The sequence below is a fragment of the Plectropomus leopardus genome, chromosome 8 (assembly GCF_008729295.1).
Source record: "Plectropomus leopardus isolate mb chromosome 8, YSFRI_Pleo_2.0, whole genome shotgun sequence".
Taxonomy (NCBI): domain Eukaryota; kingdom Metazoa; phylum Chordata; class Actinopteri; order Perciformes; family Serranidae; genus Plectropomus; species Plectropomus leopardus.
Genome location: NC_056470.1, coordinates 32719462 through 32743502, shown reverse-complemented (window position 1 = coordinate 32743502; position 24041 = coordinate 32719462). Strand labels below are relative to the sequence as shown.

At 40.8% G+C, this 24041-nt stretch overlaps 1 protein-coding gene across 1 annotated transcript in view; it reads right to left on the bottom strand.

The window, feature by feature from the left end:
• nckap5l (NCK-associated protein 5-like) overlaps positions 1-24041 on the bottom strand; it is a 49369-nt gene that overhangs the window by 5401 nt on the left and 19927 nt on the right. The window contains exons 2-8 of the mRNA XM_042491094.1: positions 17021-17106; positions 5663-5803; positions 4923-4991; positions 4793-4831; positions 3992-4111; positions 3316-3408; positions 199-3074 (exon numbers count right to left, since the gene is read on the bottom strand). Coding sequence (XP_042347028.1) covers positions 199-3074; positions 3316-3408; positions 3992-4111; positions 4793-4831; positions 4923-4991; positions 5663-5803 — 3338 coding nt within the window. The 5' untranslated portion in view covers positions 17021-17106. The remainder of the gene's footprint in view (positions 1-198; positions 3075-3315; positions 3409-3991; positions 4112-4792; positions 4832-4922; positions 4992-5662; positions 5804-17020; positions 17107-24041) is intronic.

The window sequence follows — 24041 nt, the reverse complement described above, 5'->3', positions numbered from 1 at the left end:
AATTAATTTATTTTATCAGCAATCATTAAAATTAAATACCGATATCAGATACCAATCTGCCCCAATAATTGGCCAGGCTGATAATCTGTTGACGACTACAGTTTATTCGTGTCCACGTAAACGCACTCAGTAACTGTTCCTTTAAAGCTACACTTTGTTATTTCACCGGCTTCAGACTCGTCCTCGTCGAGCTCTCACCTGTTGAGCAGCTGCTGCATGAAGTTGTCCGAGCGCGCTCCCCTGTACATGACCGCCAGCTGTCCCTGAGCTTGGTCCATCACCACCTCGCAGGAGTGACCCCTGCCCGACCTCTCCACGTACGCCCTCTCCTCCTCCAGCGCCCTCCTCAGCCCCTCCGCCTTCTCCATCAGCGTCGAGATGTTCAGACCCTCCACTCCTTCTTTACACCTGGTGGCCATTTTCACAGAGTCCCTGCCCACTGACGGGATGTTGATCTTCCACTCCTTCTTCTCGTCCTTTGCTTTCGCCGCGTCGGCCTTGCGGCTCAGCGCGGGCAGCTTGCTCTTCTTCAGGCCGAACCAGCTGGCGATGCCGTTGGAGGCTTTCTGCTTCACCTCACCACCCTGACCTCCTCTGTCCTGCTCCTGGAGCTTCAGCATGTTCTCCTCGATACCTTTCATCACCTTCTGCTCGATGGCGGATTGCGGGCTGGGCACCGGCTGCATCGGCTTCTCCCCGTCGGACATTGGAGGTCTCGGAGGAGGAGGCGGCAGGCTGTCTCCGTACATCGGATTCTTTTTCCCTTTCCCGCTGATCTTGGTCCTCTCTTCTGATTTGGACGAGTAACGTGGGGCCTCTGCGGGCTTCCCCCCTCTGTGGACGGACGGGCCCTGGCAGGGTTTGGACGGAGACTTCGGGGGGATTTTGTTGGGGCTGTTGCTACTGTGAGGACCTGGTTTTAGGTTATATGCCAGATTCAGGGAGGCTGGACACTTAATGTTGTTGCGTAGTACCTGCGGAGCATCTGTGTTTGGGGACGGCAGACCGATTTTGCTCTTGGAGCCTTCTGTCTTAGTCACACAAAGTTCTTGTTTAACCCCCGGTGCACTGGAAGATTTCGCAGCCTGTTCATAGAGCTGCGACGAGCCCGGATACTTCAAACCAACACTGCTGACTTTAGGTTTACCATCCAAAGAGTCTGTGTATTTTGAATGTCTCTGCTCCTCTTTGTGGAGCTCCATGGGCCTCTCCGCTGTCTTACTCCTCTCCTCTCCGTAGGAGCTCTCATTCACAGCGTCCGCCGGTCGGAGACCGACTTGTAAATCCTCAGAGCTCCTCAGTTTTCCCAGCGCAGCCAGTCTGTCTTTGAAGGCGTGGTGACTGGAATCGGCCTGGGGTCTCGCTGCCGCAGCTGCAGGCCTCTTGGGGATGGAAGAGGAGTCACTCCTCCTGGATGGAGGAGGCGGCGGCTGGGCGACCTCGGAGCTCTGCGCAGTGATCTCCTCCTGCTTCTCTCTGGTTTGCGGGTAGTTGGCTCGGCCCTGCGAGGCCTTACTGAGGGCGGATGCGGTGGGCAGGCTGTGATGGTTGACCCACACCGGGCTGTCTGAGTCCTCCTCGTCATCGGATGTGGATTCTGACGTTGACGAGGAGGACTGCTTTCGTTGAGGAGTTGGATTGAGGACACTTTCTGGTAGCGATTTAACGAGCTTCCTCTCACCGCCGTTCGCTTTTGTTTGGGATGGAAGTGTGGTTCTTTTCTCGAGGCCCTGGGTTGGCTCCTCCTCTCTGGAGTTTGAAGACATGACGCAGACGTTTTCATAATGAGGGACCCTCTGAGAAACTTTGGGCGAGGAGGAGGATGCGGAGGAGGCGGCGCCCATCTTTGAGCCGGCTTTAGGTGCAGAGAGGCTGCTGTAGCTTATTTCCTTCACGGGCGGGGAGCAGACGTCTTCAGGCTGAGGCGGGGAGGTCGGGGCGGAGTGTGTGGCGGGGTACGACTCAGACCTGGAAGGCGGCGGAGGCGGCTGTCTGCACCTCTCTGTGGTTGTGGCTCTGCGTGTGGGAACAGGTGAGTGGTACACCTCGTAGTTGTTGGTGCGACAGGGGATCCTGGAGCTGCGGGTGAGTTGGGGGCTCAGGCGAACAGCGGATGTTGAAGGTTGATTCTTGTCTCCTATCGAGGGAATCTTCAGGAACTTGAGAAGTTTGGACGGCGAGTTGATGGCGGCGGTTTTGACGTCGCTGAGGCAGGAGGGGCTGGGGCTGACGGAGGCACTGGCTCTCACTGAAGAACCCTGATCTGTGCCATTTTTCTCTGGGACGGCTAACTGGTCGCTGGACGTCGCTGTGCTGACGCCATTGTGCACGCCGTCACTCGTCTCCATGTCACAGTGGGTGATCTGCACGCCGTCCTTCACGGACCCGGGCAGGTGGGAGGCGGGACAGAAACCAGTGAGCTCTTCAGAGGCACTCGCGTTTAGACAACTCTCTGAGCCGTCCTGCTCTTGCTCCACCTCCAGGCTCTGCTCGGCTGCGTCTGTGAGCGACGGGTGGGCAGTGGCGCCCGCTGGTTGCTGGTGGGCTTCATTCTTGGTGCATTGTTTCGACGGGGGAACAGACTCGGCTGTCCTGCTCTTACTGTGACATTCGCTTATAGCAGCTGTGGGAACTACATGGCTCTGGGTGGCGGAGTTGGCTTTTGAAGGACTACAGACGTGGTTGCATGGCTTTGGAGGACTGTCCGGGCTCCTCTTGCAGTGTAAACAGCAGGTGTTCCCTCCCTCACACTTCACCGCCCCGTCGCCGTTGACATGCTGGTGTGAGTCAGTGTCGGAGCGGGAGCAGTGGCAGTGTGTGTGGTGGGATTTGCACGTTAGTGGAAGGGGGTCCGCTGTGGCCAAAACAGCCTCTGTGGACATGAGCACCTGGCTGTAGTCGCAGAAAGACAAGCTGGTGGTGGACGGGTGGAACTTCAGAGGGTCCGTCTCCTCCATCTTGCGAAGGACCTCCAGGATGTGTGCTTTCTTCTTGAAGAAGGGGGACAGGGCCTCCATGGAGGCGGCGGGGCCGCGAGGGCCCGGGGAGGCATGTTGTGTGCGGTAGCCATTTCCCTTTGGACAGAAATAGATTTCTATCAGCGGACAATTCACTGCGATGAACAATTCAATTCACTGAGACCTTTAGAGTGTGTGCGTACAGGAAATGCGTGCAGAGGAGATTAGCTTTTTAAAGCACAATAGTTTAAAACGGAGCAAATGTCAGAGCGCGTTATAACGTCACGCACAGTCAGAGGCTTTGACATAATCCCGCAGTTTCACTCTTAATGTTTGATAAAAGCTTTGCAGTAATCACCTTGGCTTGTGCTTCAGTCTGTGCAGGCTCCACCTGTTTGGCGGCGTCATTGTGCAGCTGTGCATTGTAGTCTGGGAGGGGTCCCGCCTGGACCTGTAACGGGAGATTCATGAGGCAATTATGATGACACTATATACACTGCAGGCTATCGTATACACAGATAACTAGGAGCTACATTGTCCCAGCATCTGGTGGGACACCTATAGAGCACGAGTGAAAGGCCTGAGATACATTACTGGCTCAGCAGAGTCTGAAAGAATGAGGCTGAAAATAAAATGAACAGCTGCAGAATCCGAGCTGTGCACTGTGTACATTCACTCAAGTAGAAGGTAGAAGGTAGATTTATTGGTCATTATTGCACCTGAGGACATTTTTTACTTGTGTATTTCCATGTTATGCTACTTTGTACCTCCACTCCACTACATTTCACTATTATCTGTGGCTTTTTATTGTGTTTTGTATGTGATGTGCTTTTTTATGTAGGTTGATGTTGCACTGTCTGTCTTCTGTTTCTTCTGTGTGAATTATTTGTCTTGTAAAATAGTGAAATTGCTGGAGGATGCAGAACTTTTACTTGTAGTGAAGTATTTTTAGATTGCTGAATTACCATTTTTACCATTTTTTAAGCAAATGATCTCAACACAGCTGCAGAAGAAGTTCATAAAGTTTGATTTACCTGGTAGTGAGCGGTGGGGTGGTTGGGCAGTTTCTGCTGGAAGAGCTCACAGAGCGCTCTGTTCTGTCTCTCCAGGTCAAACACCAACATCTTGAGCTTGATGCACTCCTCTCTTAGATCCTGTTCAGTGACACACGCAGCAGTGAGAACACTCATGACGACATAAAACAAGACGCAGCTGCAGAAATGTGGCTGTACAACAATAATTAAAAAATAATAATAATAAAAAAAATAATAATGATGTTTATTTAAATAGCACTTAACAAAACCAATGTGACAAAATGCTTTACACTTAAAATAACAAAAAAACAACGGGAACATTTTTTAAAACATAACACATAAGAAAAATCTGTATATTTAAAAAAAACAAACACCTCAGACAATTTTTAAAAAGCAAAATAAAAATAAAACAAACACACACACAAAAGAAAAATCAAAAAACAGTGGATTGTTTTGTTTTGTTTTCTGGTCTCACTTGACTAATTTGGTTTGATTTTATTTTTGTTGTTTCTTTTGTCTGACTGTGGATCTGTTTATATCTATATGGTTTGTATTTGTGTATGAAGTATGGAAGTCAGTATATTTTGAATAATGCCAAAATGAATTTAAAAATTTGAATGACAAACAAAAAAGGAAAACAGTGGTTGAATTTAAAATCAAAACAGAGCAGTACAAGACTTAAGTATAATTTCGAGAATAAGGAATAAAAAATACTACTATCAGAAAATAATACTTTAAAGAAAAATTAAGAGAAATGATATGATACCCTTTCATTTAAAAATAAGTGTTTTCATGTGTTACCTTTTGATTCAGCAGAGCCTGGACCACGTGGTTGGCCACCTGACAACACAAATGAACATTTTACCCTCAATGAGGTGCACTCATAATCATAATCTTAGTTTCTGATGTTTATTCTGCAACATGAACTCACCTCATCCAAACATCTCTCGTACGCCTCCCGCTGACTCTCATTCGCCAACATCAGAGCAGAGTTTTCTGCCTGTGAGGGAAACAACAAGAACACACAGCACTTATTTAGTTTGCGTTATTTCTCATCCACATCTGCTGGTGAAGCATTTATGAGAAATCACATATCATAAATGTCGCCAAACAAAGTAAACAATATAAAGTGAAATTTGTTTTTAAAAATACATAAAAATTCAACAACAGTGAATCACAGAGACACCTTACACTTAAAAAAGGTGAGAGTCAATTTCACAGATTATTAACATATTATTCTTATGTGTTACTTGTGTTAATATTGTTATTCCTGCGGTTTAATTTTTATTTTAACATATTACTCTTATGTGTATTTTTTTATTTTAACATATTCTTATGTATTATTTTTGTTTCTATTGTTATTCCTATGGTTTATTTTTTTACATTTTAAATATTTTGTTGTTGCCTGTTTGGGAGAGAGGGATGGCCTGGTGGGATATAAATTAGGAGATTTCATAGACAATTCTATATGTTAAAAAAATAAAAAGAATTTCTTTTGTATATATTTCATGTTTACTCCAGTTTTGATTGACTAATTTCCATATTCAAAACATCACAGCAGGATAATGCGTCTCCCAAGAGTCACTCAATTACCTCCTTTTTAATTTGCTCATAATCAATTTAATTAACATTTCATTTGTGGTGCAGAGCTTGTTTTGTTTGTTTACTCACCTCCAGCTCCCTCAGTCGGTCCATGAGCTCGCTGCTGTTGTCCTCCAGGAAAGACTCCACGTCTCCCTCCTCGCCCTCCTCGTCCGAACCGAAGTCTTCGTCACACATTCTCTGTTCTGTCTCATCAGACATTGTTCTCATCTGTGAACACACAAGGTGACACTGCAATCACCGTCACAATCTCTGCAGCAATAAAACCTTTCATTCCCGGAAATAACTCCCGGCAATAAAACATCCGCCGCTCTGGAGGCTGAACGACATCATGAGAACGTCCTCCGTTTCTTAAAAGTCACGTCCTATTTCTTTTTACTGCCCTGCACTACCTGCACTGCACTTAACAGATTATGTTTTATTAAAATCACACATCAGATCTGAGTGAAACAGAAATAACAAAAAGATCTGTTGATAGTTTGGTTGCGTTTCTGACAAGTGAGCAGTTAAAGCTGCTCTTCTGCTCCACTGCAACAACCTGATATGATGCACATTAAATATAATTTCCTCGTCAATATTGCAATAAAAGTGTTTCTGCTATGAGTTGAATTCATTTTATCACCACAAGCTGTTACTCAACATAAAAATAACACCAAAGAGCTCCAAGTATTATGGAAGCAAATGCTGATCACAACTAAAATGAAAAAGCAAATCTAAAAAATTAAAATGCATCAACAGAAATGCTTTTTAAGTTTTAGAATATGGACGCATTATTTGACTTATAAATAAAACGAATATTCAATCATCCAATTTGCATTTTAATTTTTATTTTCAAGAATGCACATTCTTTGAAATAATTAAAACGAGAAAGAAAAGGACATTTATTTTTTAATTTTCAAAAAATGCCAAACTAAACTGTTATCATACTTCAAATGATAAAGCAAATTTTAGAATTAAAATGCATTTACAGTAAAACTTTTTACTTTTTAAATCAAATATTCATTAATTTTCAGAATTTTAACCCTTTAAATGCCAGGTTTTTGTCATGATGCTATTTCTTTTAATGAAAAAAAAAAATCACAAAAAAATGAATTATTTTCAATATACAACATGCAAAGTTTAAATTATTATCTCAGTCGGGGATACATCAATGATTAGCTGAAACATTGATGGGGACAAAGCACCTAGTGGAAATAGCATGTATTTTTTTCTATACGTCAAATATGGTAAAAATCGACGAACAACCAATCGACCAGAATGACACCCAGAAATAATACAATGCATGTTTTTATGCTTTGATGGCTGTGGGATCAAAAACTGCAGATTGAATGGGTTTCAATGGCGCATTTTTTGCACTTAACAATCTGAATGAAACAAGTTTGTGTGGTTTATTTTAGACTTATTGTAGGAGCTGAGCTGGAAATGCAAAGATACAAAAATAAAAAAAAAAAATACACAATTCAAAATGTAAAAAAATGTAAGATGTTGCTGTGAACAGCAAAATTATGAAAAGATGAAGAATGAAAAGCGCATAAAATGTGTCAAACAGTCTAAGGGTTAATCGAAATACTATTTTCTAATTATAATTACATTTTTACAGTTATGTTACAGAGGTATCAGCTTTTTAAGCACTTTTTTTCAAGTCTTGTTTGCTTTTGGTCACAAATTTCGAGGTTATTTTCTTCTAAGTTCTTGCAAATTTTGAGTCATTTCCTCTTTTGCTGCTCATTGCCTTCCTCCCACACTTTTGATAGAAATCAAGTCAATTTTCTCAGGTTTCAAAGGGTTAAACGAATAATCAAAATCTTTAATGACTAATTTCCTGTCGATCGACTGACTGCTTCAGCCCTGTCATCCTGCTGCAGTAAACCTCACCCACCCGCTTTCCCAAGAACCCAAAGAAACATCCGTTAACTGAGCCGAGGTCTGCTTCACATCAGACACGGACGCTAACAATATTACACTCTGTTTATATTCTGTTTATCTGACAGCCACAACATTCACTTCAACACGGCGTCAGAGTGGACAGTCCACATCTACAGAGACACACCACAGTACCGACCGTATGCTGAGAGTACCGGAGCAAACACATGAATCCAGCCATCCCGCTTTGATTCAGACACACCGAGCGGAGAGATAAGAGTTCGAATTCATCTGCAGCTTCGACAAGCAGCTCGACCTGCAGAGGCCACGCTGAGCTGCACAGACTGCTCGAGTCTGTGAGCACGCTACGCAGCAGGACATATGGCTGAGGACCAGTCTAGTAGGCATGGCTCCAGGTGTGTGTGTGTGTGTGTGTGTGTGTGTGTGTGTGTGTGTGTGTGTGTGTGTGTGTGTGTGTGTGTGTGTATGGGGGTTGTCTGAGGGGAAGTAGGTGTGAGGACGCAGACCCAGATCTAACAGTCACATCTTAGGGAGTCATTAGAGCGGATGAGACGAGCCTGATTCTGTGGCTGGAAGCCAATTAGGGACTGGCACAGTTTACTGATAACACACACCAACAAAACACAGTGTGTGTGTGTGTGTGTGTGTGTGTGTGTGTGTGTGTAAATATACAGTATTGTGTACACAAAGACATTCAAATATTTAGAGGGCCGAGTATCCAACCGATCAAAATGTATCTCCAGCACCTGAAAACTGTGAAGTGCTTAAAGCTGGCGTCAAGTTCTTGAGATTATCACTTTTATTTTTTATAATTCTTTAATCAGACAATTTGCATTTTTTGTATTTTATTGTTGTTAAATCCAAAAAAGGGTGAAAAACAACAATAAATGGATCAACAAAATCTACAAACCAGTATTATATGTGAATAAAAGCCGGATATATTTCCCTCCTCTTTGCAACAGAGCTTCATTATTGTCCGAAAACTATTAAAAACACACCAATGAGCCACTCAGTGAGTTATATGTTCCTTAATTACCATGAACACACACACACACACACACACAGTTGTTTTTCACTCAGTCTCACATACACCGTCCTGCTGTCACAAATACTCACTAGAGCACCAAATGTAGATTAATCCACCAATAAAAATAGTCCCCCAAAAATACGTGATTTCTTCCTGTTTGAGTAACGTTTGGTAAAAAATAAAAGCATAATTAAACCTGCATTTACTGATTTACATGACAATTGAACAACATTATCATTGAGTTGTCGTTCTGTTCAATATTCACCATCTTCTTGCTCTGTTTTCGGTCTCTGATAACCAAAAATGTCCGTCTCTTGAGCTGCTAAATGCTCCACGATGTTCTGGGGGTGTAACTCAAAAGTTTCATCACAAGACAATATTTTATTAAGTCTGTGGACAACGATACGATATCTGCTGATATCATAAAGTCTGCCACAATAAAATTCAGTTCGATTCAGTTCAGGGACCTGCGATCAATACGAGATGAAATCAGCCAACATCCTCTCTGTATTTTTTTTCTTGGCGGCTGCTAGCACCTGAATATTTAGGAAGGAGGTGCAAGGGAATTTCAAAATAAAGGAGTATCTTAAAGATGATGATATGCGTGTTGTGTAAACCGAAAAAAAGGAACTGAAACATGTAAGACCAGCAGAGTCGGGTGATAAGACTGTGTGGGTTCGTCTCTACAAGTGTCCTCATTTCACATACAAGTAGTCATGTTAGCCACTGCAAAATATTGATTATAGCCGCTTTAAAGATTCACGTTTTCAGCGGGAATGACCGGAGCCGAGACGCACAGAACACGTTAGTTTTGGTCTTTTCACGGGAAAATAAAGGATAATGTTGGATTTCTCATTTGGATAAAAAAAAAACTTCAGTAGAAAAACATATCTCTTAGTTCATTAATTGATTAGTTGTATTATTAATATTAAATGAATCATCAGCTGATGTGATGAATAATTAATCGGTTCAGTGTCTTTTTTAAAAGGCAAAAATATCTGATTTCAGCTCTTTAAATGTGAATATTTGACTTTGCTCCTCACTGACAAATAATGAAAAACTTTGTTGTTGTGGACAAAACAAAACATTACAGGACGTCATCTTTTAACCATTTTCTGTCACTTTATAGACCAATTTACAAACACTAGTGGATTCATTGAGAAAACATTATTAGTTGCAGCCCTAAACGACCAACACAAGATAAATCTGGAATTATTTATACAATTTATTAAGGTGATCTTTCAAGAACACTAGCCAAACCTTCAAGCTACTAAAATGTAAAATTTAGTTTTTAATTCATCTATTTACCTTGTCTTTTAAGTTATTATTTTATTCTGTCTTGATCCTGCTTAATATGCTTTTTATTCTCTTATTTTATTTATTCATTATAATTGATCATAATTATTATTATTGTTATTATTAATTATTATTATTAATAATAATAATATTCTGCAAGAAACCCTTCTTGCTTCTGTTCATCAAAGCACTTTGTTTTTTAAGGTACTATATGAATAAAGTTATTATTATTAATATTATCTTTACATTATTTGGGCTGACAAAAGAAGATGTCTGAAGGCTTCACACTGAGTATTTTTCAGTTTTTGTGATGTTTTAAAGACCTGAAGATAAGTCGATTAATTGAGAAAACAATCAGCAGATCAATCAATAAATCAAATAATCATTAGTTGCAGCTCTGATGCATCACGTTCGCTTTGGCGGAGCAGCTCAGCTTATCGTTTTGGCACTGGTATCAAACACAGCACCGGTATAAAGCTCACTACTGGGAAATGATCTGCGGTTTCATAAGAAGCGGACCTGCTGGGCCTCGTGTAACTGGAGCTGTTTGCAAAGCGTTTACAGGAAGATTATTGAACGTCACTGTGGACTGTGAACCCTGAGTGACAAACCCAAGCAGCAACGTCCAAAGTGTAGAGCGCTTATTGAGCTGCGATTGACTGAACGCAGCCAAATCTGCACGTATAATGGAGGGCTGATCAATGCGGCCCATCTAAGAACGGAAGCAGATATTAGCCGTCCGTTTGACCTTGGATACCGAGTGGTTATAAATACCGGCTTTTCTCTTCACTAATGCACATTAAAGCTCGGGGCAGCAGGGCCGAGATGCACGATGCACCATCTCTCTCTGTGCAGAATATTCACATGGAAATTACAGCGTGGAGGAAAAGACAAACAAAAGTGCAGCTAAATATAAACATGAAAATGTGGTTCTGCTGCTGCTGCGGTTTCTTTTTGATGTGCAGAGTTAACGTCACGAGCCTCGCTGAAAATGCCACCAGAAAGAAGCATCTCTTAAAAACGGGCTGTGTCCCATTTATCCCGAATCCAACGGGCCTGAAACAAGTGCTGCTTCGAAAACCGTTTGATATCCGATCAAAGAGCCGATCAGCTGATGAAAGAGCACGAAGGGGTTCAGTCATTATTAATCACACAGTCACTGCAGTGCTCAGATCTTTGCTCTGCAGCTTTCTGTGTGGCAAAGAACCGATTTTAAATACTAGTGCTGCTTTAGAAAGCACTGAAACATTTAGGGGAGCAGCTAATGATTGTTTATGTACTGAAAAATCTACTAATTATTTTGCTTGATTAAATGTCTGTAAAACGTCACATAACAGCAAAAAAAGTCCATCTTTGTTTTCCAAGTCGTTAGTTTGGTGCCAGATGACATCTTCAGATGTCTTGTTTTGTCCGTCCAGCAGTCTGAAAACCCCCAAATTTTCCAACTCTCATTGGAAAAGCTGCAAGAAGAAAATGACTCAAGTCTTTGCTTAAAGGGAAAGTTCACCCAAAAATCATAGGGGTTGTTTTCAGGGGAGCAGCTAATGATTATTTAATAATCAAATAATCTACTAATTATTTTACCTGATTTAACATTTAGTCTGTAAAATGTCAGAAAACTGCAAAAAATGTCCGTCTTTGTTTTCCTGGTCATTAGTTTAGTGCAAAATGACATCTTCAGATGTCTTGTTTTGTCCGTCCAACAATCTAAAAATCCCCAAATTTTCCAGCTCCCATTGGAAAAGCTTCAACAAGAAAATGACTCAAGTTTTTGCTTAAAGGGACAGTTCACCCAAAAATCGAGGGGGTTCCTGTGATGTCTCATACTCCATCAAAAAAGCTTTATAAAACACTTTTGATGGATTTGTTTTGCAAATTAACCATTACTTTAAATAAAAATTTCATATGCAGACACGTTCTTCATCCTCACTAATCCCACAGGACATTTTAAAGGGACAGTTCACCCAGAATCAAAAATTTGTATTTTTCCTCTTACCTGTAGTGCTGTTTATCAAGCTAGGTTGTTTTGATGAGAGCTGCTGAGTGTTGGAGATATCGGCCGAAGAAATGTCTGCTTTCTCTCACATATAATTTAAGTTTGTGTTGCTCGGCTTGTGGTGCTCAAAGCGCCAAAAAATTACATTTGGAAAACTCAACAGCAATGTCACTTTCTGGAAATCATGACCCGGTTACTCACGATAATACGCACGTCATCTGACGAGCAGTTTCATGTAGGAACTATTTTTCTTTATACCAAACTACACCCAGCAACCGTATCACTGCACAGAGGGAGGCATGCATGTGCTCATGGTCGGGAGGCTCGTGACAGCGTGAGACATCGATGGCTTCCTCACGGTGCTAGATGAGCTACAGTAGCCGAATGCCTCCTTCTGCACGGTGATACAGTCAGCAGGTAAGAAAATAGTTCCTACATGAAACTGCTCACGACGAGGTCTGTGGATTATCTTGAGTAACAGGATTGTGATTTCTGGAGGACACACTGCTGTCAAGTTTTTCAAATGTTTATTTTGGCGCTTTGAGCACCACAAGCAGAGAGCCACAGGTGCGAGGAGAAATATTTGTGTCTGATTTGAGGTGAACTGTCTCTTTAAAAAAAAAAAAAAAAAAAAAAGCAAAAATGATGCAAAATTTAATTTTCAACTGGGGTGAGGCAACACCACCAACGAAGGACCAGTGGCTAACAAGTGGGGAAGAAATCTTTTCTTTGGCCTGGAACAATAAGCAACAGATACAGCAAAGGATGTTTAAATAAATGCATTCAAGCAGTTGTTTGTTTGTGATTCTGTTGTAACTGACATGTCAATGTCACAAATATTTGTGTTAATAAAGATTCAAGTGAAGAAAAAATGATTTTAAGTTTTTATGCACAAATGTAAAACTAACTCCCTGAAAACACGAGGTCGCCTCTTACTGAACTCTTACTGATTGTAATTTTTACATTTAATTGTTTTTGGGATTATTGTTTTGTAAATCCTGCCTTTTCGCATAATCTTGTTTTTTGTTATTTTTGTATCTTAATGGCTTTAATGTCCAGTTTGAAGCACTTTGAATTATCCTGTTGTTGAAAGTTGCTATATAAATACATTTGCTCTGCCTTAAAGCACTGAAAACCTGGCTTCAAATTAAGAATATGTTTAAGTTTTCAACAAATTAAGTCAAAGTTTGGAAAAAAAACCTCCTTATAAAGTAGCGAACTCTGAAAACTGAACTAAATAATCAGGACTGTGTGGGCGCAGTTTGATCCACGGCTGCAACTAACAATTCCTCCATTAATAATCTGGTCTATAAATGTCAAAAATAGTAACAAATGCATGTTTTTAATTTCCCAGAGTGCCAGTGATATCGTCAATTTATTTGTTTTTCACAACCAGCCATCCAGAACCCAAAACAGTAGGATTACTCTCATTTATCACAACAAAAGCATCAGCTCGTCACGTCTGAGAAGCTGAAATGAGTCCATATTTGACATTTTTGCAGCTCTAAATTGTGTCTTTTCATATTGTCTTGTGTTTATTTTATGGCTTTTCTTAATGTCTTTTTTTATGTCTGACTTACGACACTTAAGTTATGTGAATAAACTCTCCTCGTCTTTATGTCTGACTTTAAATTCTCTGGAAAGGCAGCGAGAGAGAGAGCTGCCGGCTGCTTTGTAAACTGCAGTATTGTCACGATGGCGGTGGATGGCGAGCCTGTGACTGCGCACACAGAGGCTCATTGACGGGGCAGAGGAGAGGGTCAATGTGTCCCAGCGGGGCCGCAGTGCCAGGGAGCTCCTTCCACAGAGCTCTGCTGGCAGACTTACAGCCGCTGCTGCTGTCAGAGCGAAGCCACCGGGGGAATGCAAAGAGAGCTAATGCTGCTGCTCTGCACGCTGCACCCAACTGCAGAGCGGAGGAGGAAGTACTCACGTCCTTTAATTAGAGTAAAAGTACTAACACCACACTGTAAAAATACTCTCCTCAAAGCCCTACAATGTTGGAAAGTATGTCGGTATAATCAGGAGAACGTTTTCAGTGCAAAAAAATGTGACTTTTATACCAGAGCTGGGCGGTATGACCATGAAATAATATCACAATATTTTTGGGCCATATCACGATATATATATCACAATATTTCTCCTCAAAAGATTCATAAAGGCTGGACTGGGCAACAAAATCAAATGTGAAGATGTGACAAAATACGTAGATATTGACAATGTGAAAGTATTTTAGGGATAAGATAATGGATTTTTGATTATCATCAGTAATGTGGATTTAATGACTTCAGTGAGAAAATGCGAGTATTAGAAAGAGTTTAGAAAATTACATCACTTTACTGCAGCCTTCAAAATCAGGAAAAGACAACAGATGTTTCATATCATGATATGACGATATCCAAAATCTCAGACAGTATATACGGCATACACGGCTCATATTACAGTAACAGTATGTATTGTGTATATTGCCCAGCCCTATTTTTACTATTATATTATATCATTATAATATATTTATTGTGCATTAATGCAGAAAGCAGGATTTAACTGTTTTAGTTGGATGAGGTGGAGCTCAGTTTTTAACTATTTTTTACGGGCTACTTCGCATAAATCTGCTGATTATTTTCTTGATTAATGGACAAATGTGGTTTGTTTCCATCTCAGAGCTCGTCGACTATCATCTGACAAGGATAAAACCGCTGGAGGGGCCGATATTTTGGCTGAGCCACCTCATGCACTGCTCAATGCGGCTGATCTCTTTAAACAGATGTCTGCATATGAACCCAGAGAGAGAAAATCTATATCACTGTCGGACGATAACCAATGCATGCAATGCATCGACTATTTATCTGCAGTCCAAACGTGATCGGCTTCGACTACAAACAGTGTTCATATTCTGCATTTATATGCACACATCTGTATACAGAGATCAGTAAAACCTCAGAAAAACACAGAGAAATGCCGTCACAGTTACCAAAAGCGGCGCCTTCACATTGCTTGTTTTGTCCAACCAATAAATATCCAAAAAATAATTACAAGAAAAAAAGCATAAATCGCCACATTTGAGAAGCTGAAGAAATTTGATATTTTGGCTTTTCTGGATGAAAAACAAAGGGCTTCAGCTGCAATATATGACAGTAATCCGAATATGTTTGAGTTTTGGATCTTGAAATGGAAGCATTTTGGCAGTTTTTAGACCAAAAGATTTATCAAGTAATCAAGAAAATAATAATCAGCTGAGTAAATAACAGAAACAAATACGGCAGGTGTAATGCATGCTTAAGTGACAAACATAACAATGATGTTTGTTCCACCGGGCATGCTCGAGGACGGAGCCATAAAAGTTTTCTCCGGCAATAAAAACGAAAAAATATACCACAGAACACACGAGAAGATGGTGTAAAAGAAAGTAACAAAGAAGAAGACATATAGGAGACAAAAAGATAAGACTGGAGGTCAGAGCCAGCACAAAGCTTTGTTGTTTTTTTGAGAAGGCTGAATTTTTGAGAACAAAACAAAACAGCCACTAAACGCGACGTTGCCAAGTGTAAACAAAGAGCAGCGAGGCCGAGCGCTCGCAGCTTAAAGGTTCAATCACGGAACAACACAGAGAGGATCAAGTGTTCGCCCGCGAGCCAGGAGAGCATGTGCTGCTTTTGTTCTCAGATGGATACCTGAACGTGACGGCCGAGAGCTGCGGGGACACTGGTGAGCATTCATCGGCAAACAAATAAAGTGCAACTCGACACCAGAGGAAAACCAACGTGTCATCTACTGTAAATAAATATCCACAGTGTCCTTTAAACAAATTACCCAGCAGCTACTTCTGCAAAGGTCGCTTTTACTGTTCGTGGGTGTTTCATCACGAGAGCTCGTTTATTTTCAGTAAAGAAAAGTTTGTTCCAAAGACGACGCAGAAGAAATCAAAACTCAATCAACGTTTACTACAAACTGTCACTGAGTGACACATAAAATGCTGATCAGTCGATTAATTATAGTTCTTCAGAGAATTAACTGACAGCATCTTTGATATATGACGAATCATTTAAGACTTTCTTTAATTCAAGTTTCAGATTCTCAGTTGTGACAATTTGCTGCTTTTTAAGCATTTTAGAACAGAAAAAGTTTGTCGATTATTCGATTAGTTGATCAAAACTTTTTAAAACTTTTTTTAAATCGTTTAATACAATTCGACAGTAAAACATTCTCCCGTTCCAGCTTCTGAAATCTGATTATTTGCTGCTTTTATCTGTATGATAACATTTCACGACCAGAAATCTTGTTTGAAAATGTCATTTTGGGAAGCGTTGATGGCCATTGTCACCATTATCTGACATTTGACTACAAATCAATGGATCAAAGAAATCAACAGAAAATTCACTCATCATTTGATGATCAATGAATCGTGTCACTAATTTCTCTGTCAAACATCATCTATGTCCACCTTTCCATTGACATATAAACAGTCAATTCAATGTATTTTGATTTTGAACGGTTGGTTAAACAAAACAAGCACAATGACAACACGATCTGAAATTCTGCCAATAACTAACAAAGAAAATAATTAACTGTAAAGCTGAAACAATAACTTGATCTATCGTAGATAATAATCTGAAAATAAACTGGTGTCAGTGATTTCTGAAAGCAAAATGCCAAACGCCATCTGGCTCCAGCTTGTCAAATTTGTGGATTTGCTGCTTTTCTAAAGAAATAACGGATCAATCAGGGAAAAAAAATATAGATTTAACAAGAATGAAACCAAAAATGTTGCAGCTCTAAAACAATAATCGTATTTCTCTTTCCGACACTGCAAAGACCAAACAATCAATCTATGAGTCTGCAGATGAAAGATAATCGAAAAAAATAATCACTAATTGTCGCCCAAAAGAATTGTATTTGACTTCATAACAACAGTGTAGGTTTTGTTTGCAACACTGGGGGGGGGGCGCATATTTAATGCAGGGTTTTGGGGTCCTCCTCTGGGAAATTTTAAGCGTCATTCACTTAATTTCATGCATTCTGGTGAATTTTTATGCACCAATTTGTGCCTTTTCTGCATCAATTTATGGTTAAAATGTCTTTGATTTCATCAAAATGAAAGTCCTCTGCTTTTTTCACTGTTATTCAAGGTGACAAATGCACACGCTCAAAATATTGAGGGGGGCGAATCTCCTGGGCCCGCCCCCCCAAAAAATCCACAGCCATGCGACGTAATGTAAAGACTCACCTGTGGTTTCAGCTCTCGTTATGATCCTTGAAGAGGAGTCAGTCTCCTGTCAGGCACCTCTGTCTCCCAACAACAAAACCAAGGAGCTGAGGGAGAAAACACAAAGAACACATTTTAATTTTAATGCAATAAGGCAGCTTCATCTGTACAGCACATTTCATACAACAGGGCGACTCAGAGTGATTTACGGAGCAATAAAATAAAAAATAATAATAATAAAAAAGATACAGATAATTATAAGAGAAAAGAGATAAGATATAATAAGTCAAATCATTACTAAATGATCTAAAACAAATAATAATAATAATACATTTTCTTCCATTCTTTCCTTATGTTTGGCTGCTTCTCAACAACTACTATTGAATTTTGTTGTCCAAAACAAAAGAAAAAAAAAGAAAATGTCAGTATGCTGTGCTGTGTGATGTGAACTAATTTGACTCCAATAAAAACTTAAATTAAAAAATAAATAAATAATAAAAGTGCATATAAGAAGTACAAAGATAAAAAGACAATTTAAAATGATTAAAAATCAAGTTTCAAATAAGTCATTAGTAGACGGTGTAAAAACAGGAACGTTTTTAGCTTTGACTAAAAAGCGTTCAGGCGGGGCTCGTCGAACATCATCTCCAGGTCCGTGCAGCACGACAACAAAACGCTTTAATAAACGTGCTCAGCCTCCATGTTTCTCCACAAAAGGGAAAAAAACTCCTGACACCTCCTCTAATCCTATTTGCGTCTTGAAACATAAGACCACAGGATTTGTCCACGTGTAATGAGATCATGAAAAGGTCAATGGTGGGAGTTTTGGGGTCGCCGCTGAGACCGCTGTCACCTCCGTTATGAGCCGCAGCTTCCCTTCGATCTGAACAGGAAACCGGGAGGAGAGGAAGGCGCTGCATTGCCCTCGGGAGCTACCAGCGCTCTGCAGACGGCAGCCACGCCAAGACCACAAGCCCCCACTCCTCTATCTCTCTCCTCCTCCCGTCTTCCCTTTCATCTCTGAGTCATTGTAAAGTGTAATGAAAGAAAGATGGATGAATAATTCAGCAGACAGCGTTTAAGAACTCCCCTTTTATGTCTTTCTGATAACGCAAGACTTTACACATCGAGCGCCGCGCAATGATTTCAAGTCTTCAGTCTAATGTGGGATTCCCTATCACCAGAGTTCAGTACGTCCACCAAACGGGACTCTCGGTCTGCCGCAGCGTCCCTTCAGCCGGCGTTTGCTCTGATCACCTCGGATATGTTTAGACGCCGAGCCGCGGCGTTAACTCTTCATTTCCAAAAGGGTAACACGGCCTGATCCTTTCAGATCCCGTCAAACTGAATGGGATTAGAGGTGTTGAGCATCTGCCTCCTCAATCTGGGTTTTAATAGAGCGGGAGCAGATCATCTGGTCTGGCAGAGTCCTGCTCGGTGCACCTGGTCCTGGGAGCAGGAGGAAATCTGTGATCTGTGTCATGAGAGCAAGGACGGCGGAAATAAAAAAAGGAACAGCAGACCTCGACGGGTGCTCATCCTCTGTGTTTAAACCCTAAAGTTAATATGCAAACTACAAAAACGAGCCGTAAGGATCGTAAACAATGCCGGATATCAGGAACAATTCGTTTTTAAAGTCACAGGTAACGAAATTAGGGTTGTAACGATACATTTATTGCACCGATGCATCAATTTATATTCCTGCCATCACGCTACATCAATAGGTAAACGGCAAGTCATCCTTCTAGCGTCACTTGTATCGATCTAAAATCATCTTTCAATTCAATTTTCAATTTTATTTATAAAGCCCATAATCACAATTTATAATTTTCCTCAGAGGGCTTTCCAGCATACGTCATCCCTCTGTCCTCAGACCCTCACATCGACTCAGGAAAAACGCTCCAAAAAATCCTTTAATGGGGAAAAAAAGTAGAAACCTCAGGAAGAGCGACTGAGGAGGGATCCCTCCTCCGGGGCGGACAGACGTGGAATAGATATCATAAATTACTGTAAACGTTACAAACATTACAGTAGCAGTCATGGCATAAATCGGTTGTATCAATACTAAGGATTTGAACCTTGTATTTTGCACGTCAAACGTTATGCAGATGTCATTTTCGTGCTTACAAAAGGTAAATAATAGTGCGGCTTATTCTCCCGTTGTTGGGAGATGCGTGCAGCGTCAGTACCCAGCTGCGTCGCCTCGGATAACGGCGCTCACGGCAGTGAAGTACCAGGTCAACAGACAGCGAGAAATATTTAATCTGCATTTGGGGTTAAATGTTTGGACACGTTTTGTCTCGTAAAAATGGGAGATGTTCTCGATAAAATGCTTGGTGTTTGCAAAATAGACAGACAGGAGATCAAATACAACAGTTGTTGTGTTGATTTATTTCTGATTCCCTTGAAAAAAAAACTGCCGAATCACGAGCTCTACTATCCAGTATCCCGGTGTTTATTCACACACAGTGAACAGAGGCCGTGCACTGAATGTTTCTGTAGCTGAGTGCATCATGTTTTTACAGATTTTCACCTCCACCACCTGCAAAGAAACAGGCTTTTTCTTCTCTTCTATTTTTGGCAAAAAAAAAAAAGTTACTATATCAAGTTCTAGTCATTGAATCGTATCATATCGCATCGCTCTTAATGAGTCCATATTGTTCTTAGCCAACCACGTATCATTAAAACTTACAGGTAAACCCCTAAAATTGATGGATCTGGTGAAATTAAAGACTGTGCAAATAATGAGCAAAGCGAGAGTTAATCTACCACCAGGCAATATACAAGAAAATCTTCTTGCACAGAGACGGGGGTTATAAATTAAGAGGAAATTTCAATCTGAAACCATGTTATGCACGTACAAATATCAAAAAAATAAAAGTATGTAAAGTATATATACTCTTACTGTCTTCTTTTGTGCTCATGGTTTCAGTAAAATGAACTGATCGAGTTTTTGTAGATAATTTTATCAAACTAACGAAGTGTGAGGCACATCGCTGTTGTAAAGCAAAATTTGTAAGCAGCTAACTAACGTTATCTCAAGCAGGTTCCCAACAACAACAACAACAACAACAACAACAACAACAACAACAACAACAACAACAACAACAACAGCTGCATGGTAACCAGACCGGCCTTCTAACAGAGACAGGTCTTTATTTGTCAAAATGTGTCACCACGACGCGCTCGTAAAAAGGGACTGTGTTTAATTATGATTAGGCTCATATTTTAAGTTTTACAGTATTTGTGGTGTGCTCTTGTGGAGTGAAATCAAACAAAATAATAATATCAGTCACTTTAAAAATACGTTCAAAAAGAGAATTTTTGCAAGACAATGGAGGAAAATGTGAAGCGCTAATGGTGACACTGATGTTTTTCTTCTTCTACGCTGGGACAGTGTTGCTGATTATCGTGAAACATTGTGTAGATTAACTATGTTGTTCACTGTAGCACTGCATACATATTTATAGTTTTTAATAATTATTAACTTACATACTAGTTTTATACATTGCATGGTAGCATAAGGCACTGTTTACACACATTATCCATATTATAATTTAAATATTTACATATTAGTGCTTATCTGTTACTGTATTTTACACACTTTACATTCTCAGCATATCAAACATACTTTTATTTTTAAATATTGACACACTAATGCTACTTGTTAATTATTACTGTATTTCTTTTTTATATTTTTACTTCTACTTGCTATACTCAGAGCGACTGTAATGAACCGTTATTTTCCCCTGGAGATCAATAAAGTGTTTATGATTATGATTATATATATGAAGAGTGTGAACAGAGTAATTTGGGGATGGACATTTGGGCTGAGAGCTGGTTTGTGATTTTGTATTTTGGGTTGGAGTATAACGTGGGTGGGACTAAACGAGTATTTGCTTCTTCGTACTCCGTTTTCGGACATGAAATGTTCACTTATGCTGCCTGTTACATGTGTTCACTATTATTTTTGTGTTTCATTCATTACTATTGTTCTTTCAAATGTTTGAACTTCAGTGTATTTACCAAGGACGTTTTTTTTTTTTGCAACTGGACGCTGAGAAAACGATGAAATATTGAGTCGAATTTTCAAAGCGCTTTGGTTGAGATGCTGCAGAGGAGATGAGATTCGTGGAATGAGGGCAGCAGCAGGAAAAAAACAATTTCAAAGGCAGCCGAAGCAGAGAGAAGAAATGCACAAAAGCTTCTTAAATCATGTCAGTCGCACTCTTGGGGATTTGGCATAGGCAAGGCCGTCTCAGGATATGTCAAACACCACCCTTTCCATCTGCCAATCAGGGAGGAGACGCAGATTGAAGTTCTTGCTGTGTAGGCAAAGTGTGTAGGCGGGAGATGTAAACAATGTGACAAAAACCTAAATCCTCACATGGTGGAATTAGATCGGGGAAGACTGAAAATGTAGGCCAAAGTCGTTTTGTTTTTTTTTGTGCAGACGCACCATTACCAGGCGATTGTCTGCATCATTAATACAGATGCAGATAAATATCAAAGAGGAGGAGGAAGGCGAATGTGGGTGAGACAGAATCGGGCTGGGGGAGCTCCCTCGGTGCTGCTTCCTGTCTGATGTTTGGCTATAAGGAACCGAGACGAATCAAGCAATATTTGGGATGCGGTGGGGGGAGGGAGGATGGAGGAGGGGAAGGGAAGGGAGCTCTTTTTCCCAAAAGGGCCTGAAAGGTTGGATGTGCGCCATGGATGTCTGAGAGCAATCAAACTGAACGCAGGGGATCCGTCTTAAAAATCTGTGCCAGGCGACCTCCACACCCAGAGAGGAAACGCATCACGGGATCCTCCATCTCTCATACAACGCAACATTTCGGCTTTTTCTTCACTGCCACCTCCACCGTACACATTTTGGCAGATTTATGACACATTGTTAGCTGCAACCAAAACAATCCGACATCATTTTGTGTCGGTTCGCCGGAAATAAAAATGACAATGCGCGCTAAAAGAGCTTCTAAAATGTCATTCAACCTACAAATTAAAGTACTAACCCAACTACACCGCAAATTAACAGTCCATTCATGTCAACACCATAAAACCTCAAAAAAACACATTCCCTCGCTGTCACATCACTTAAATCCCAAAGAAAAGTAAAAGAAATCTGCTTTGTTTTGACACGAAAATGCCAGAAACACAGCAAGAAGCCAAGAAAACACCATGTCAGCTACAAAAAAAACCCATCAAATCAGTATTCATGTATTTACAACACATTTTGGGTCAGCTCACCTTCCTCCTGCTGTATTTCAGTCATCCAGTCAGCACAGATCTCCTTACAGCAGATTGAAATGTAAAGGCACCAGAAGAAGAAGAAGAAAAAAAAAGAGAGAGCGACAGAGAGGCCACAACCTCACATTTCTGTTTCCCGGCTGCCGAGGAGATTATTTTGCTCCCCGTTCAAAGTGCCGTCACCCTGCGAGTGAGGACGAGGAAGCCGGTTTCCTCTCTTGCGCTCCGGCTACAGAAAAGGCCTGTCCTTGGGCATGTGCATTGTGTGTGTGTCTGTGCTGTCTGCAGAGGCTGCCATGTCTCCCATTGTTCCAGGGCGAGTGAGGCAGGCTTCCTACCCCAATAGACCCTGCCTACTACAACAGCTGTGGACCAGCCCCCACCTCACTGCCGCTCTCCTTCCCCCCTCCTCCTCCTCCTCCTCCTCCTCCTCCTCCTACAACTCCTGCCTCTCTACTGCTGCTGCTGCTGCTGCTAAACATTAACCCTGCAGCTGCCGGCTCAGGCCCATAAAGAGGTAGAGAGAGAGAGGGGGTTGTGTTTCAAAAAAAAGGAGGACCCTAACCATGTAGCGGACAAAGGAACTTAACAGAGAGAGGATATCCGACAGCCGGGCCGAAGTGACAGGACTTCTGCAAAGAGCCATTCAGTGTGCCCTAGAAAGAAAACAGGCTCTGAGCTAAGAGGATTGTCTTTCTCAATCACAGCGGTGATAAGTGTTGGATTGAGTCCTGTGAGACCGCGCTGAGGAAGAGAAAACTCACAGCCAACCGTTATTTCTCTTATTGATTGATTTGGTCGATGACGTGGGGGAAAATAGCGATGGTTGGACGACACTATTTCCTAAATCCAAAGATATTGAATTATGTGAGGACGATGATAGTATATATGAGCCGATATTACCTTACTGCAGACAAGTTAGTATCAGCGGATATCGGCCAATTTAAGGTCATTTCAAAACAGCAGCATTAGTATCGCAGTATTTTTTGGGGGGAACACTGAATTGTTACACAGACTCCAAGTACTGCTTTTTTAGAAAAATTATAAATATTACTTATTGTGTTTTTATATACATTATTATAATAATCATTAATATTACATATAAAAATTAAACTCTAGGCAGCCTACTAAAATAAAAAAATATCTTTTTTCAACTCACAAGATACATTTTGCTGCTATTAAAATAACTGAAGTGAGTTGAGCAGAATAAAAACTTTATCTTATTAGAGAAAATGGATGTTTTCCTTTGTGACATAATTTTGCAGTTAAAAAAAGGCAATAAAATGCAATATATTTCAGCACAATACTCAGCATATCGCAACATGTTTAAAATTGCAGTAATATTGTATCATGACTCGTTATTAACAACTTTAAATGACAACATTTCGTAGTTTGTCCACAAGAGGGCGCTGCTTTTGATTTAGATTTCTACACTGTAAAATTTCATAGTTACTTATAAACAAATCTGAAGCCTCCTGCAGACTGGGAGATTTTTGCAGTCTTTTAAGTTTAATGCAGCTACACTCTGTGACATGGATCAATAAACTGTGTGACATAAAGTTTGATGTATGCTGCGACTGACGTCACCTACTGAAACAGTCGTTGACGCGCGTCATCCATCTACGCCGCTGTAGCAGTAAGAGAAAAATGTAAACAAAGAAATTGAGCCCTCGCTGTTACGGCATTTATGTGTCGGGAAAAGTCTAAAGAAGAGGAGGAGCGGGAGAATGTGGAAAAACTTACTGAAACTAGTGAATATTTGGTATTTTTTGACTGAAAATATGATAAGTTG